General features: G+C 33.1%; 1 protein-coding gene across 5 annotated transcripts in view; it reads right to left on the reverse strand.

Moving 5' to 3' along the window:
- Positions 1–14,980, reverse strand: part of LOC144957181 (E3 ubiquitin-protein ligase UBR5-like) — a 104,878-nt gene that overhangs the window by 3,158 nt on the left and 86,740 nt on the right. For 3 of the 5 annotated variants that reach the window (XM_078888219.1, XM_078888220.1, XM_078888218.1), the window contains exons 43-50: positions 11,972–12,231; positions 11,513–11,578; positions 9,398–9,528; positions 7,337–7,630; positions 6,166–6,394; positions 4,213–4,338; positions 2,938–3,082; positions 1,795–1,880 (exon numbers count right to left, since the gene is read on the reverse strand). In XM_078888219.1, coding sequence (XP_078744345.1) covers positions 1,795–1,880; positions 2,938–3,082; positions 4,213–4,338; positions 6,166–6,394; positions 7,337–7,630; positions 9,398–9,528; positions 11,513–11,578; positions 11,972–12,231 — 1,337 coding nt within the window. The remainder of the gene's footprint in view (positions 1–1,794; positions 1,881–2,937; positions 3,083–4,212; positions 4,339–6,165; positions 6,395–7,336; positions 7,631–9,397; positions 9,529–11,512; positions 11,579–11,971; positions 12,232–14,980) is intronic. The other 2 variants (XM_078888222.1, XM_078888221.1) reach the window with 1 other exon arrangement.

Genomic DNA, 14,980 nt, shown 5'->3' on the forward strand with positions numbered 1-14,980 from the left:
ACGCAAATTACTCAATACGCAAATTACTTAATATCTAATTTATAAATGGGTTTGGACGTATTAATAGACTCTACTAGTTTTCACAGTGACTTTTAAAATAAAATGAATTCAATTTTTTGTAAACACAGAGAAAGAGCTCGGTATCTGCTTTTTAAAGAAAGTGAATATATAATATTAAAGTATGTTTGATGGCATTCTAACTATATTCTGTAATCTGGAGTTGTAATACAAGAGAGATTGCATATTGAATCCTCAAGGATGTCGAATGTTGAATGGGAGGGTTCAAATATCAGACGGAATAGTAAAATAACCAAATTTCCGGCACATGTGAAATTTTGTGAGTAATTAGAAATAGTCTTTGACTTTTAATTAGTGAATTTTTTTTTCACTTTGGTCGTTTAAATTTTTAGATAATTAAGAGTTTATTATGCATGTTTGAGTGAATTTTTTTTCAAAAATACTCTGAAAGTTAATGCTTAGTGTAAAAATTATATACATCTTATTATTAATAAAATTATATCAGAATAAAAATCATCTTCTCCTTTTCTAAGTAATCACTTTGTATTTATAAATAACATTTTTAAAATAGTTAAAAACAGGTTTAAAAACCATAACAAAGGTTGATAATTTCAATAGCCACAAAGGGCTCTGACTGAATACCAGAAATCGGTGAAGCGTGACAGTATGCATTGTGAGAGCAGGGGTAAAGCGGGCTGAACTAAAAGATCGCTTTTGGAACACTGTGCGTGATTGGGGAGTGGCCGTGATTGGGGAGTGGCCGTGATTGGGGACTGGCCGTGATTGGGGAGTGGCCGTGATTGGGGAGTGGCCGTGATTGGGGACTGGCCGTGATTGGGGACTGGCCATGATTGGGGACTGGCCGTGATTGGGGACTGGCCGTGATTGGGGACTGCCGGGACTGGCCGTGATTGGGGACTGGCCGTGATTGGGCACTGGCCGTAATTGGGGACTGGCCGTGATTGGGCACTGGCCGTAATTGGGGACTGGCCGTGATTGGGGACTGCCGTGATTGGGGACTGGCCGTGATTGGCCGTGATTGGGGACTGGCCATGACTGGAGACAACTTGACTGAGGACCGCCGTGCCATGACTGAATGACTTGCCACGTATAACATTGAATAGAATAGAGAAGACCAGACCTACTTGAAAATGTAAACAATCGTAATTTCTAGGTTATAAAAATCGGTGTCACTATAGTTAACTCTAAAAAGCCACAATATATTCTGACAGGGATTAGAGAACACTTCAAAATCCTTAAAACTCAAACTTTGTAGTCTGGCATCAATTGTCATTTTCAATCAGTTTTAACGGCATTCTGAAATTGGAGCCACAATGGAATTTGACGAATTTTTGGTAACAGTATGGAGGTCTGGAAGAACTAACACCCCCCCCCCCCCCCCCCCCCCCCCCCCCCCCCCCCCCCATCTCATGTCATTGTTGATGACAAAATCAATAAGCACAATCCACATGATAAAGTGTGTGTCACTGTCTTGTGCTATCCAATGGCCTGACTAGAATTTAGTCTCAATACTTGGATCCAATAGGCCCTTGGTGTTGCTGTTGATGCTGCTTTAACAAAAAGAAAACGACAATTCCATTCACAGATTTATATCGAAGCAATCGCCAAAATAACTTGTACATTAGCCTAGAACTTAATATTATAATAATTATTATAATTAATAATTAACAAATAAATATTTAAATAAATCACTATAATATGAATAAATAGATAAATAACTATAAAGATAATGACTAAATAACCCATTAAACTGACCAAATCCTGTCTCTCCATGTGAGTCATCTTTTCCACCACAGCCCAGAGCCATCTCTTAAACCGCTGGACTCGATCAGAGTTCTCTCCTGGGGGAAAAAAAACAATGGCATTCCATTCAAGTCACTGGCATCAAAACAATCAAACGACAAAACGTACAAACATACAAACGAAATAACATACAAAGGAAAAAACATACAAACATACAAAAAGACAAAATATACAAAAGGACAAAACATACATACATACATACATACATACATACATACATACATACATACATACATACAAACGGCACTGATGTACTGTGAAAAAAACCCTCAAACCTGGGACATAACAAAAACTTCACAAAATCCCAGCTTTAGAGTTTTTGCCAAGATGAGGATCATTTTAATAAATCAATATTTGAAGGTTGGGTTTCCTGGCCAAAATTTCAAGTCCCTGTTTGTTTTTTTTTCTTCATAAAATGTGAGCGAGTAATTATCATTTTAAAATCCTTCATAATTTTATTTCATGATTGAAATGTCCATTTATTTTCCCTTCATCATTATCAGGCAGCATGTGTTGTGAGTGTTTGGAAAACTTGAAAATAACATGATAAAGCCATGAAATGCAAACAAACCACTGAAACCTACCAAACAACAATTGTTAAAATAAATATTGCAGGAAGCATGGAGAAAGAATACTAAAGAAACCTTGTGAGAAACAGAATCAAAACAACTTTTTACATTAAAATGTTAAGGTGTGATTCTCATGAAAAAATATGTAGAATCTGAGAGAAAAGGCAAACAATCCAAATGTTTACAAATTATTATTATATATATAATATTATCATATATATATATTATATATATATATATATATATATATCACAAAAAATTAATACAATGCATAACAGAGAGATGATTTACAAGACAAAAAGTGTCATCTTCCAAAACTATTTGACTGTTTGTCAGGGCCAGGACAAAAGCAAGTAATCTCATTCCAAGACCAAGACAGAAAGCATGTTGGAAAACAGATTTAGGGGGATAGAAGACACAGCAAGTACCTCCCTGTCCACTATGGGAGGTCAGCAAGAATGTTGTCATTCCAGATATGACAAGCCTACAAGAATTTTGCCTAATAACAATAGAAGAGAAGACTGACCACTCTCATCGTTGAAGGACGTGTAGCTGATGAGTGTCTGGACATTGATGTCTCCGACTCCATTGAGAAGCAGACGCAAGTCTTCAGCTGTCAGTCCATCCAGGGCATTGGAGGGGACCACGTCAAACACACCCAGGCGAAGGTTCTATGATGGACAAGGAAATCAGTTTTTTAAAGTACCGTAAATAAAAAAAATTTTAAAAATAAAACAATATTTAAAAAATAAAAATAAGATAATTAATAATAATAATAATAATAGTAATAATAATAATAATAATAATAATAATAATAATAATAATAATAATAATTATAATAATAATAATAATTTTTTAAAAACAAACAAATAAATGAATAAATAAAAAGATAAAAAGTTATAAATATAAATTTCATTTATTCCTTCCCCAGAGAAAATTTCTTTTAGGATCTTTTCCAAGGAAAAACCGGAATAACTCTCTGGCATCAGCCACAGTGAAGCACCACACAGTGAGCTAGAGCCAGGTGACTTGTTCAAGGCCACACAGTGAGGCAGATGAAGCCAAGTTGAGTGGAGTCAGTGACTGGGTGGGTGGGAATGATTGCAATGATATCTTTGGGTAAGGCAGTTATACACATTACCCCACTCAACTCAGGTGAGAAAGTCAAGGCAAAGCCACTAAAGTTTTCGAGTCTTCCCCATGAATCCACTTTGACACTTATCATTCCAAATAAGTTTTGATTTCAACCTTATCTGATACAGATGTCTTACCCAAGACATCAAAACGTATCGAGTAGGCTTAGAGTTATAATCAAATAAATGGTGGGATGGGAGGGGGGGGGGGGGATGAACAAGAGTTAAAAGAGACTGGGTAGCTGGGTCTGTTTGATTTGACAGAAAGTGTTTGGCAATAGACTCAACATCCTATCCAAAGGGTAGGAATTAATTGCTACTGCTCTTTTTGATTCTAGTGAAACCAGAATAAAGTCCTCTGTCTCGACGGCTGTGCAAATCTACTCAACTTCTCTTCCAGCATTTTCATTTTCCCCTATGAGTTGTATTGGAATATAAGTTACATGTTGCTGTTGGTGAGAGGGACCCTTTGTGAAGTGCTTTGAGTAAGTTTGGGAGATATTGCCCTTTATAAAAGCTCAAGTTTTTTGTTGTTGTTTATCTTTTTATCATGTGTGTTTGCTGAAGTAGGATTTTGAGTCGCTAAACATTCACAGTTTGTCTATAATCATTGAAATCCAGCCATTTTCACAAAATTACCGTTACCGAGACGACCAGACCCAACTCACCTTCAAGGCTTTTTCAGCAACCACCATCATACGGTGTTCAGCGTATTTGCGTACATAGTTGTGGACGTTTTGGGCAGTGACGTCCACTTCTGCTCCGTCTGGAATCAACTCTACCTGTTCTCCTCCCTGCGTCGTCGTGGAATAAAAAGGTAAAACAAAATAAAAGTCAAGAATCATTAGCTGTAAACACAGAATATGTTTTGAAGTTCAGCAGGGCTTGTGACACTTGTAGGTCATATCAATGGTGAAAAAAAATGAAAAAGAAAAATTCCTTTATTCATCCTATAAGGTCTATTCCCAAAAACTCTCATCCTGTGTTTTAAAATAATAATAATAATAATAATAATAATAATAATAATAATAATAATAATAATAATAATAATAACAATAACAATAATAATAATAATATTATAATAATAATAATAATAATAATAATAATAATAATAATAATAATAATAATAATAATAATAATAATATAATAATAATAATAATAATAATAATAATAATAATAATAATAATAATAATAATAATAATAATAATAATAAAGCACACACTTCCAATCAAAGGTGCTCAGGACGCTAAATTAGACAATGTTCCATCGTGAAATTGTTTTTAAATTTCAAGATTTAAATAAGCTTTTTTTTTTCTTCTCTTTTCTGAATTTTTGAGTTCTTGGTGAGATATAAATAATGTAGATTAATATCCCTCTATTTACCTCTTCAGCACACAATAAACCCAAACTTCCATCTATTTACCTCTTCAGCACACAATAAATCCAAACTTCCATCTATTTACCTCTTCAGCACACAATAAACCCAACCTTCCATCTATTTACCTCTTCAGCACACAATAAACCCAAACTTCCATCTATTCACCTCTTCAGCACACAATAAACCCAACCTTCCATCTATTTACCTCTTCAGCACACAATAAACCCAACCTTCCATCTATTTACCTCTTCAGCACACAATAAATCCAAACTTCCATCTATTTACCTCTTCAGCACACAATAAATCCAAACTTCCATCTATTTACCTCTTCAGCACACAATAAACCCAAACTTCCATCTATTTACCTCTTCAGCACACAATAAACCCAAACTTCCATCTATTTACCTCTTCAGCACACAATAAACCCAACCTTCCATCTATTTACCTCTTCAGCACACAATAAATCCAAACTTCCATCTATTTACCTCTTCAGCACACAATAAATCCAACCTTCCATCTATTTACCTCTTCAGCACACAATAAACCCAACCTTCCATCTATTTACCTCTTCAGCACACTAAACCCAAACTTCCATCTATTTACCTCTTCAGCACACAATAAATCCAAATATTAATCTATTCACCTCTTCAGCACACAATAAATCCAAACTTCCATCTATTTACCTCTTCAGCACACAATAAACCCAAACTTCCATCTATTTACCTCTGTAGCACACAATAAATCCAAATATTAATCTATTCACCTCTTCAGCACACAATAAACCCAAACTTCCATCTATTTACCTCTTCAGCACACAATAAATCCAAATATTAATCTATTCACCTCTTCAGCACACAATAAACCCAAACTTCCATCTATTTACCTCTTCAGCACACAATAAATCCAAATATTAATCTATTCACCTCTTCAGCACACAATAAATCCAAACTTCCATCTATTTACCTCTTCAGCACACAATAAACCCAAACTTCCATCTATTTACCTCTGTAGCACACAATAAATCCAAACTTCCATCTATTTACCTCTTCAGCACACAATAAACCCAAACTTCCATCTATTTACCTCTGTAGCACACAATAAATCCAAACTTCCATCTATTTACCTCTTCAGCACACAATAAATCCAAACTTCCATCTATTTACCTCTTCAGCACACAATAAATCCAAACTTCCATCTATTTACCTCTTCAGCACACAATAAATCCAAACTTCCATCTATTTACCTCTTCAGCACACAACTCCACACAGAAATTCAGATCCAGGGCTGTAAAGATGAGCTGGGCATCTTTGGTTTCGGCATCTTCCACCAGGGACCGCAGGGACTCGTACATGACAGGGTCAAAGAAGGCCAGGTCATGCCAACCTAGACCCCGTCCCAGAATGCATTTGAGGACATGACGGTTGAAGAAAAGAGGGCAAATCTCATTCTGTAGCAGACACAGGCCGACAATTCTGGAGAAATTCAAAGAAATAAATTCTTATTTAAAAAAGGGAATAAATTGTTTGTACTTCATTATTTCTCGAATTCCTTTCATGTTTTAAGATGTATCCAGCATAAATTTAATTTTGACACAAATTCCAAACCAAGTTTTATGCCAAATTGTATAAAATCTAAATCATATTTTTTAAAGCACCAAAACATTAACTTGAAAGAAATTTGTATCCATTAACAACAACATTGTTGAGTCAAGCATTGAAGACAATATCAGTAACATTTCTCTATTCATTCAAAATCACAAATAAATAAAAAACTGACTGAACACAGATCCTGACATGCCGTTACGTCCATACAAAATATCAATGGAAATATCTCAATTATTCCTTCCATAACTTATTTTTTTAAGCACAAAACTAGACTTATTTACACTAATTTATAAAATTTATATGATTTAATTTATAAGATAATTTACATTAAATAGGTTTTTAATGTAGAAATAATTTTATGGAATAGACCTTTCTTAAGCTTATATAATTTTGACCTTATACAAAAACCATATAATATCCATAAACACATTTTATTCAATTTTTAAAACATATATATATATATATATATTTAATTATATTATTATTATATATTTTATATCATATATATTTAACGAATTTAAATTCTAAATATATAAATATATTTAAATATATATATATATTTCACATACTTTACATTTTTTGTTTTTTGTCACTGTCTGTTACTATTACACGATTTAAATCAAATATACATATTACACATGTTATACTGTCACATTAACATACTCATACCACTATTATTTGTTTATTATTATATGTCTGTTCAACACATCTGTACAAAAAATTTCCTTTGGATGAATAAAGTATTATCATTATCATTATTATTATTATTATTATCATCATTATTCTACAATGACAAACTATTTCACCAACCTGCCCACATTTCTGAAAGCGTTAAGACGTTCTGCCGATGCCTTGCCGATACGAGGAGAGTAATATCCCCTTTTCCCAGGCTGCCAGAACAAGGGGGCGTTGTCCTCCAGCTCTTCCTCCATGGCAAGTTCTGTACTGAGTCCCGTCATCCCACCCGATGCACCGCCACTGGCCGAGGCACCGGCTCCACTGCTGGACGAGGTCGGAGTGGCTTTAGACTTGTCGGCTGCAGCAGCCGAGGTCAGACTGAAAATGTCAAGGTCCAGGAAGCTGTCGGATGTCAAGTCCCTGTGGCTGGAGAGAAACAAATTGACATTTCATTGTCCCTTTTCGGCTCTTTGTTACTGTTTTTTGCCATCCGCATTTATGAATAATTCTCACCAAACTGTATTAACCAGACTATAAAGTTTAAGGTTACACATAGTTTTGTGTGTTGGTCCGTTATGCTTCAGGATGGCAATGTTTTGAGCTTCTTAGCCAAGCGCATACTATCTATAGTCAGATATGTCAAATGAATATTTTTCTGTTTTTTTGGGGGGGTTTTTTCAGAGGCTTTGAGCCTGAAATGTTCTGTTTTGGGTATTTTGTTTTGGTTCTTCAGCCAGGGCCTCAAACGCCATTGGATCTTGCAACTCTCCTTGATATTTCATCCCATTTACACATTATAACATCAATCTAAAACCCAGGCACATATCAGTTCTATCTACAAATCCCATTTACACATTATAACATCAATCTAAAACCCAGGCACATATCAGTTCTATCTACAAATCCCATTTACACATTATAACATCGTTGTTATTAAGGGTTTTACGGCGCTTGCAACACATTTAGGTTATATCAGCGCCAGTAAAGAAGAAAAATGGATTGTAAAAAGTTCAAAATTACAATAAGCACCAAGAAAGTAGACAAGGAACTGGAACAAATGGATCAATGTAGATCAAGCATACACCATGACTAGTTTGAATAACCTATAAGTCTCATCGAACAAGCACAAAATCCAACAAAAGGAATGCATCAATCTTACATGAAATTAAAAAACAATTAACAACATACAAGTGATTTACAAGAAAAATATCAATCACAAACCAAATGATTTGACTGTTCCTCACCAGGACTCCGCCAGGCCAGAACAAAAAACCAAGTAATCCTATTCAAGACAAAGACAAACCAGTAGAAACGATATAAGGGATATGAAAGCAGTATGTACTCCTCCCATTTTACATCAATCTAAACCCAGCCATATCAGTTCTATCTACAAATCCATTTACACATTATAACATCAATCTAAAACCCAGGCACATATCAGTTCTATTACATGCTTTCTTATAATCAATCTAACAGGCACATTCAGTTCTATCTACAAACCATTAACGTTTACATCAATCGAAACCAGCAAATCATCTAACTACAAATCCATTACACATTATAACATCAATCAAACCAGCACAATCAGTTCTATCTACAAATCCCATTACACATATAACATATCTAAACCAGGCATAATCAGTTTATCTACAAATCCATTACACATTATAACAAAAGCCAGGAGATATCAGTATCACAAAATCCCTTTACACATAAACATCAATCAAAACCAGGCACAGTATCAGTCTATTACAATCCCATTACAATTAACATCAATCAAACCACACTATCAGTTCTATCTACAAATCCCATTTAACATTATACTCATCTGATAACCGGGCATGTATCAGTTCTATCTACAAATCCCATTTACACATTATAACATCAATCTAAAACTCAGGCGCATATCAGTTCTATCTACAAATTGGCAGATTCCTGTAATTATACGATGATCAATGTTAAAGAAAGAATAAAATAAACAAAATAAGAGAAAGTCATTCAAGTTTATGGTTCCCCACTCAAGAGTGGATGTCCACTTGTACTCTTTCATACCATTGACATTGAGACTGTGGAATTGTCTCACATCTCCAATGAAAGGAAAATACTGTAGTCTGTGGGAATCTTCAAAATCTGAAGTTACAGACTTAAAAGGAAGACGCACACACACACACACACAAACAGACAAATCCGTACCTTCCATGAGAGGTAATGATTTCCACTGCCTCATCCACCCTTTGCCTCAAGTCTTCATCGGATGCAAGCAACAACACCAGCTGGGCAGGACTCAGCTCCAACAACATCCCTGTGATCTTGGCGGCCAAAGTCTGAAATGACCACCAGTCACAAAACAGATGTTACAGTGAATGACGTAATCAGTCAGATTGTGAAAAGGTTTAAACTGAGATATTGCCAAATTTAGTTAGATCAGTTTTTATCAAAAATGAGTTCTTGTCATAAATGATTAAATTAACCCTTTGTGTACCTCTTCGGGAAATATCAAAGCTTAATTTCACTTCTAAATATTATTTACAGCGAGTCAAGTTGATAAAGTATGAAATTTGAGAAAAAGTTGCTGGATACCTTTCCCATACATCTGACCATAGCTTCATGAAAAATCACCCAATTTACTTCAAATAAAGATTAAAATGCTCTGGGGACCAGTATAGAATCCCCCTAAGAGGAACAAACTCAAACGCTTACATCGTACATTCTTGATAGGAACAAACTCAAACGCTTACATCGTACATTCTTGATAGGAACACGCTCAAACGCTTACATCATACATTCTTGATAGGAACAAACTCAAACGCTTACATCGTACATTCTTGACAGGAACAAACTCAAACGCTTACATCGTACATTCTTGAGAGGAACAAACTCAAACGCTTACATCGTACATTCTTGATAGGAACAAACTCAAACGCTTACATCGTACATTCTTGATAGGAACACGCTCAAACGCTTACATCATACATTCAAAACAAGAAATATCACAGAACTGAATTGAGATGATTTACAATGAACAAAAATATCATCTACCAAACCTTTAACTATACCCCTTTCACAAATATATTAAGTTCTCCACGTTGTCTTTTATCAATAAAAACAAAGACAGCACGTGACCTTAATTCATTTTTACCAGTGTTCGAATTGTTAATGCACAACTGTGATTTAATTTAAATACTATCTTTTTTTTTAATATACACACACAAGTTTGGACTAGAAGCCAAAAGAATAATCTCAATTTATAAAATTAATATATAAAATGTCATAATTAATTCTTAATTCGATATTTATACATTTTTATGCATTTACATATAAATTCAAACTAGGGGTCATAGTGACAACATACTTCACTTTGTAAAATATATATATATATATATATATATATATATATATATATATATATATATATATATATATATATATATATATATATATATATATATATATATATATATATATATATATATATATATATATATATATATATATATATATATATATATAGACATACAATGTCGCCATAAATTCTTAACTTTATAATTATACATTTTTATGCATACCATGTCTGTAAATGAATTTCCATTTTTTGGATGAATAAAGTATATTATTATTATTATTATAAATTATTATTATTATTATTATTATTATTATTAATAATAATAATAATAATAATAATAATAATAATAATAATAATAATAATAATAATAATAATAATAATAATTATTATTATTATTATTATTATTATTAGTATTATAATTATTATTATTAGTATTATTATTATTAGTATTATTATAATTATTATTATTATTATTAGTATTATTATAATTATTATTATTATAATTATTATTATTATAATTATAATTATTATAATTATAATTATTATTATATAATAATAATAATAATAATTATTATTATTATTATTATTATTATTATATTATTATTATTATTATTATTATTATTATTATTATTATTATTATTATTATTATTATTATTATTATTATTATTATATTATATATCATAATATTATTATTATTATAATTATTATTATAATTGTTATTATATTATCATTAATATTATTATTATTATTATTATTATTAATTACATTTGACTGTTTCCCTCTCAGCCAACGACTCCATCAAGGGAAAGGACAAAACTAAATAATCTCATTCCAAGACAAAGACAAAAAGCAATTGGATAACAGATATAGGGCTATAGATTGAAGACATTAAGTGACCTCCCTGTCCACTATGGGAGGTCAGGAATCCCACCCAGGTTGACATCTCTGTGACAGGTCATACTTACAGGTCTCAATGCTCGGACTTTTGGATACAGCAACTGTCCAAACTTCTCTCTTAACTTCCTGCGGTACTGGGAAATGGCACACAAGAAAAAGTAAGACAAAGGGAAATGGGTCAAAAAGGGAACAAATGGAGATTCCAAGAGTACTTTGTTTGAGATGATCTAAAAGTCTCATCCAGACACCAGTACAGAATTCCACTAAGAAGAACACACTGATATGTTTACATGATACATTTAAAACAACAAATATAACAGAAATGAACTCAACAATGAACAAAAAAATCATCTACCAAAACTTTAACTATACATTTGACTGTTTCCCTCTCAGCCAACGACTCCAACAAGGGAAAGGACAAAACTAAGTAATCTCATTCCAAGACAAAGACAAAAAGCAATTGGATAACACTATGGGAGGTCAGGAACCCCACCCAGGTTAGCATCTCTGTGACACGTCATACTTACAGGTCTCAATGCTCGGACTTTTGGATACAGCCGCTCTCCTAACTGTCTGCGGTACTGGGAAATGGCTTCAGTGGCACTTTCAGAGTTGTCTGCCCCTGAGCTAGCGGAAGAGCTTCCCGGAGGTGGGTCTGAAGACATGAAGAATGGCTGGGCGTCGTAGTTGAGGACTCGACGAGACTCTCTGGTTCTCTGTCTGATGACATTTCTCTGCCTCTCCCTCTCGCGTTCCCTGTCACGAGTTCTCAAGCGGTTTATGATATCTACAGATTTTAAAAAGAGAGAACATATTAAGGGGCGGTTTGGGTCTAATTATTAGGAAAATCCTTCGAAAAATTGATTTTGAGATTTTGGTGGAAATTGATATTTTATTACCCTAGAAATAATATAATTGAAGTCCACATTCTTAAAATAGACTATAAAGGCATGAAAAACACAGTCGAAAATGGTACAGATAGTAAGAAAAGTGTTAAAAACGCGAAGCTATTTTGCTATTTTCTCAAAATGTCATATTTCTAAGGGTATGAGATACTGTGTCAAACGTTTCTCAGAATCTATTCAATGAAATTGTCTGAAAATTTCCACAGTTATCACAGAGATAATGTATTGTGTCACCATAGAGAGATTTTTTTGATAAGAAATGTGAATTTTGAATTATAATCCTAATTCTGAATTTTTAACATCAATTTTGTCATAACATTTTGATTTTCAACTTTGTAGTGTTCTAATAAAAATTCCATAAGCTAAAGCCGTAAAATCTCTCTATGGTGACACACTATGCTACAATGTTGACTAGAGGGAAGAATATGGAGGTCATTCCTTCATTAGTTTTTGTGGAACGTTTGCCACAAGAGTGTTATATTTTTTTATGTCAGACCCCCAAATTAGGTCACAAAATGGGTATCAACACAGATAATTTAAATTTGTCACCATAAATGTTGTTTTTTAACCCATAATGACGATACAGAATGATTTAAACCGCCCAATATTGGTAATGAATTTTTTTTTGAAAAGACCCAAACGGCCCCTTAAGTGATACTACACTGTAAAATAAATAAATAAATAAATAAATAAATAAATAAATAAATAAATAAATAATAATATAATAATAATAATAATAATAATAATATAATAATAATAATAATAATATAATAATAATAATAATAATAATAATAATAATAATAATAATAATAATAATAATAATAATACTTTATTGCATCCCAAAAAGGAAATTTTTTTTATTTTTTAAAAAACAGTTTCATAAAAGAACAAAATACCGAAAAAACGTTTCAGGCTCAAAACCCTTCTTCAGCCAATAACAAAAAAACAATGAAATTTTGTACGTTGTTCTTTTATGAAGCTATTATATTCATTTTAGTTTATTAGGAAATAATAATGATTATTTTTGAAAGCTGTCCCAAATGTGAAAACCATCTCATCATTTCAAAGTGGACTCCATAAATCCAGTGTTCCCACATCGAATTCCAATCATTTCTCTATAAAATACAAGTTACCCATAGATTCCAAAGTAAATGAAAACTCCTGTCAATAAATAATGATGTCGATAAATGCCTTTGCCATATTCTATATTCCTCCCACACTTGATACAGGCACTCACTAAACCTTTACACCTACTATATCGGTATGTGTCCCACACTTGATACAGGCACTCACTAAACCTTTACACCTACTATATCGGTATGCACAAACTTCTGTTCAACACTAAGGCCATGTGCGGCTATGTGCTCTAGTGGAATGACACTCATTTTCGGATCGGAAAGTCCTGGGTTCGAACCTCGCTCGGTGCATAGTTGAGTCCTTGGAAAAGGATCTTAACTCACATTCTCTCACTGTACTCAGGTGTAAAATGAGTACCTGGCAGTTAACAGCGTTGTCTCTGTCGAAAAATTGTAATATCGGCTAAGAGGAATCATGTCCCGTCCTAAATGTTAAGTGTTGCTGTTGGCCAGGGACCCCTTGTAAAGCGCTTTGAGCACATTTAGTGGATATTGCGCTATATAAAAGCTCAATTTATTTATTTATTTTTTAAAATAAATTTTAGGGCCATAAACTGAGTGCATTCATTTTCCTCTCAGTCTGACCTTTCCTCTCAGTCCGTCTCTTGTTTTATCTTAAAAAAGTGAGTGACTCATCTTATTTCCAGTTGCCGAACCGAACACGAATGTTTTTATCTCAGAAGTAAAATTGTTTCAGTTTTCTACCAACAAAGTGAAACAATACACATAATTATTTCTGTTGTTGTTTTTAAAACATGTTTTGGATGATTAGTACTCACTAAATAAATGGATGAATAGTCAAATTTAGGTTACACATTTTTGTTTATAACGTTTACAGTCCAGAGCTTTCTAGCAGTTAGTATCACCAAAACCAGACACACATACACACACTTGCAAAATTGAAAACTTCAAATTTAGTAATTTTAATGTCAATTTTTAGTAATTTGACAAGGAAATTCGTAAGTTCTGAAATTGTGTATGAACAACCACAATATTATTATCATCATTATTATAGTAGTAGTAATAGTAGTAGTAGTAGTAGTTGTTCTTCTTCTTATCATTATTATTATTATTATCATTTAAGTGTAAATAAGAATTAAAAATTCGTAATTTTCTATAAAATTTGTCTAAAATTCGTAATATTACGAAAAATTCATAAGATTCGGCATGTATGTATACACACACACATACACACACACATACAGACACACACACACATACAGACACACACACACATACACACACACATACAGACACACATACAGACACACACACACATACACACACACATACAGACACACATACAGACACACACACATACAGACACACACACACATACAGACACACACACACATACACACACACATACAGACACACACACACATACACACACACATACAGACACACACACACATACACACACACATACAGACACACACACACATACACACACACATACAGACACACACACACATACACACACACATACAGACAC

The sequence above is a fragment of the Berghia stephanieae genome, chromosome 11, assembly GCF_034508935.2.
Source record: "Berghia stephanieae isolate SIO BIC M18660-M18661 chromosome 11, UCSD_Bste_1.3, whole genome shotgun sequence".
Classification (NCBI taxonomy): domain Eukaryota; kingdom Metazoa; phylum Mollusca; class Gastropoda; order Nudibranchia; family Aeolidiidae; genus Berghia; species Berghia stephanieae.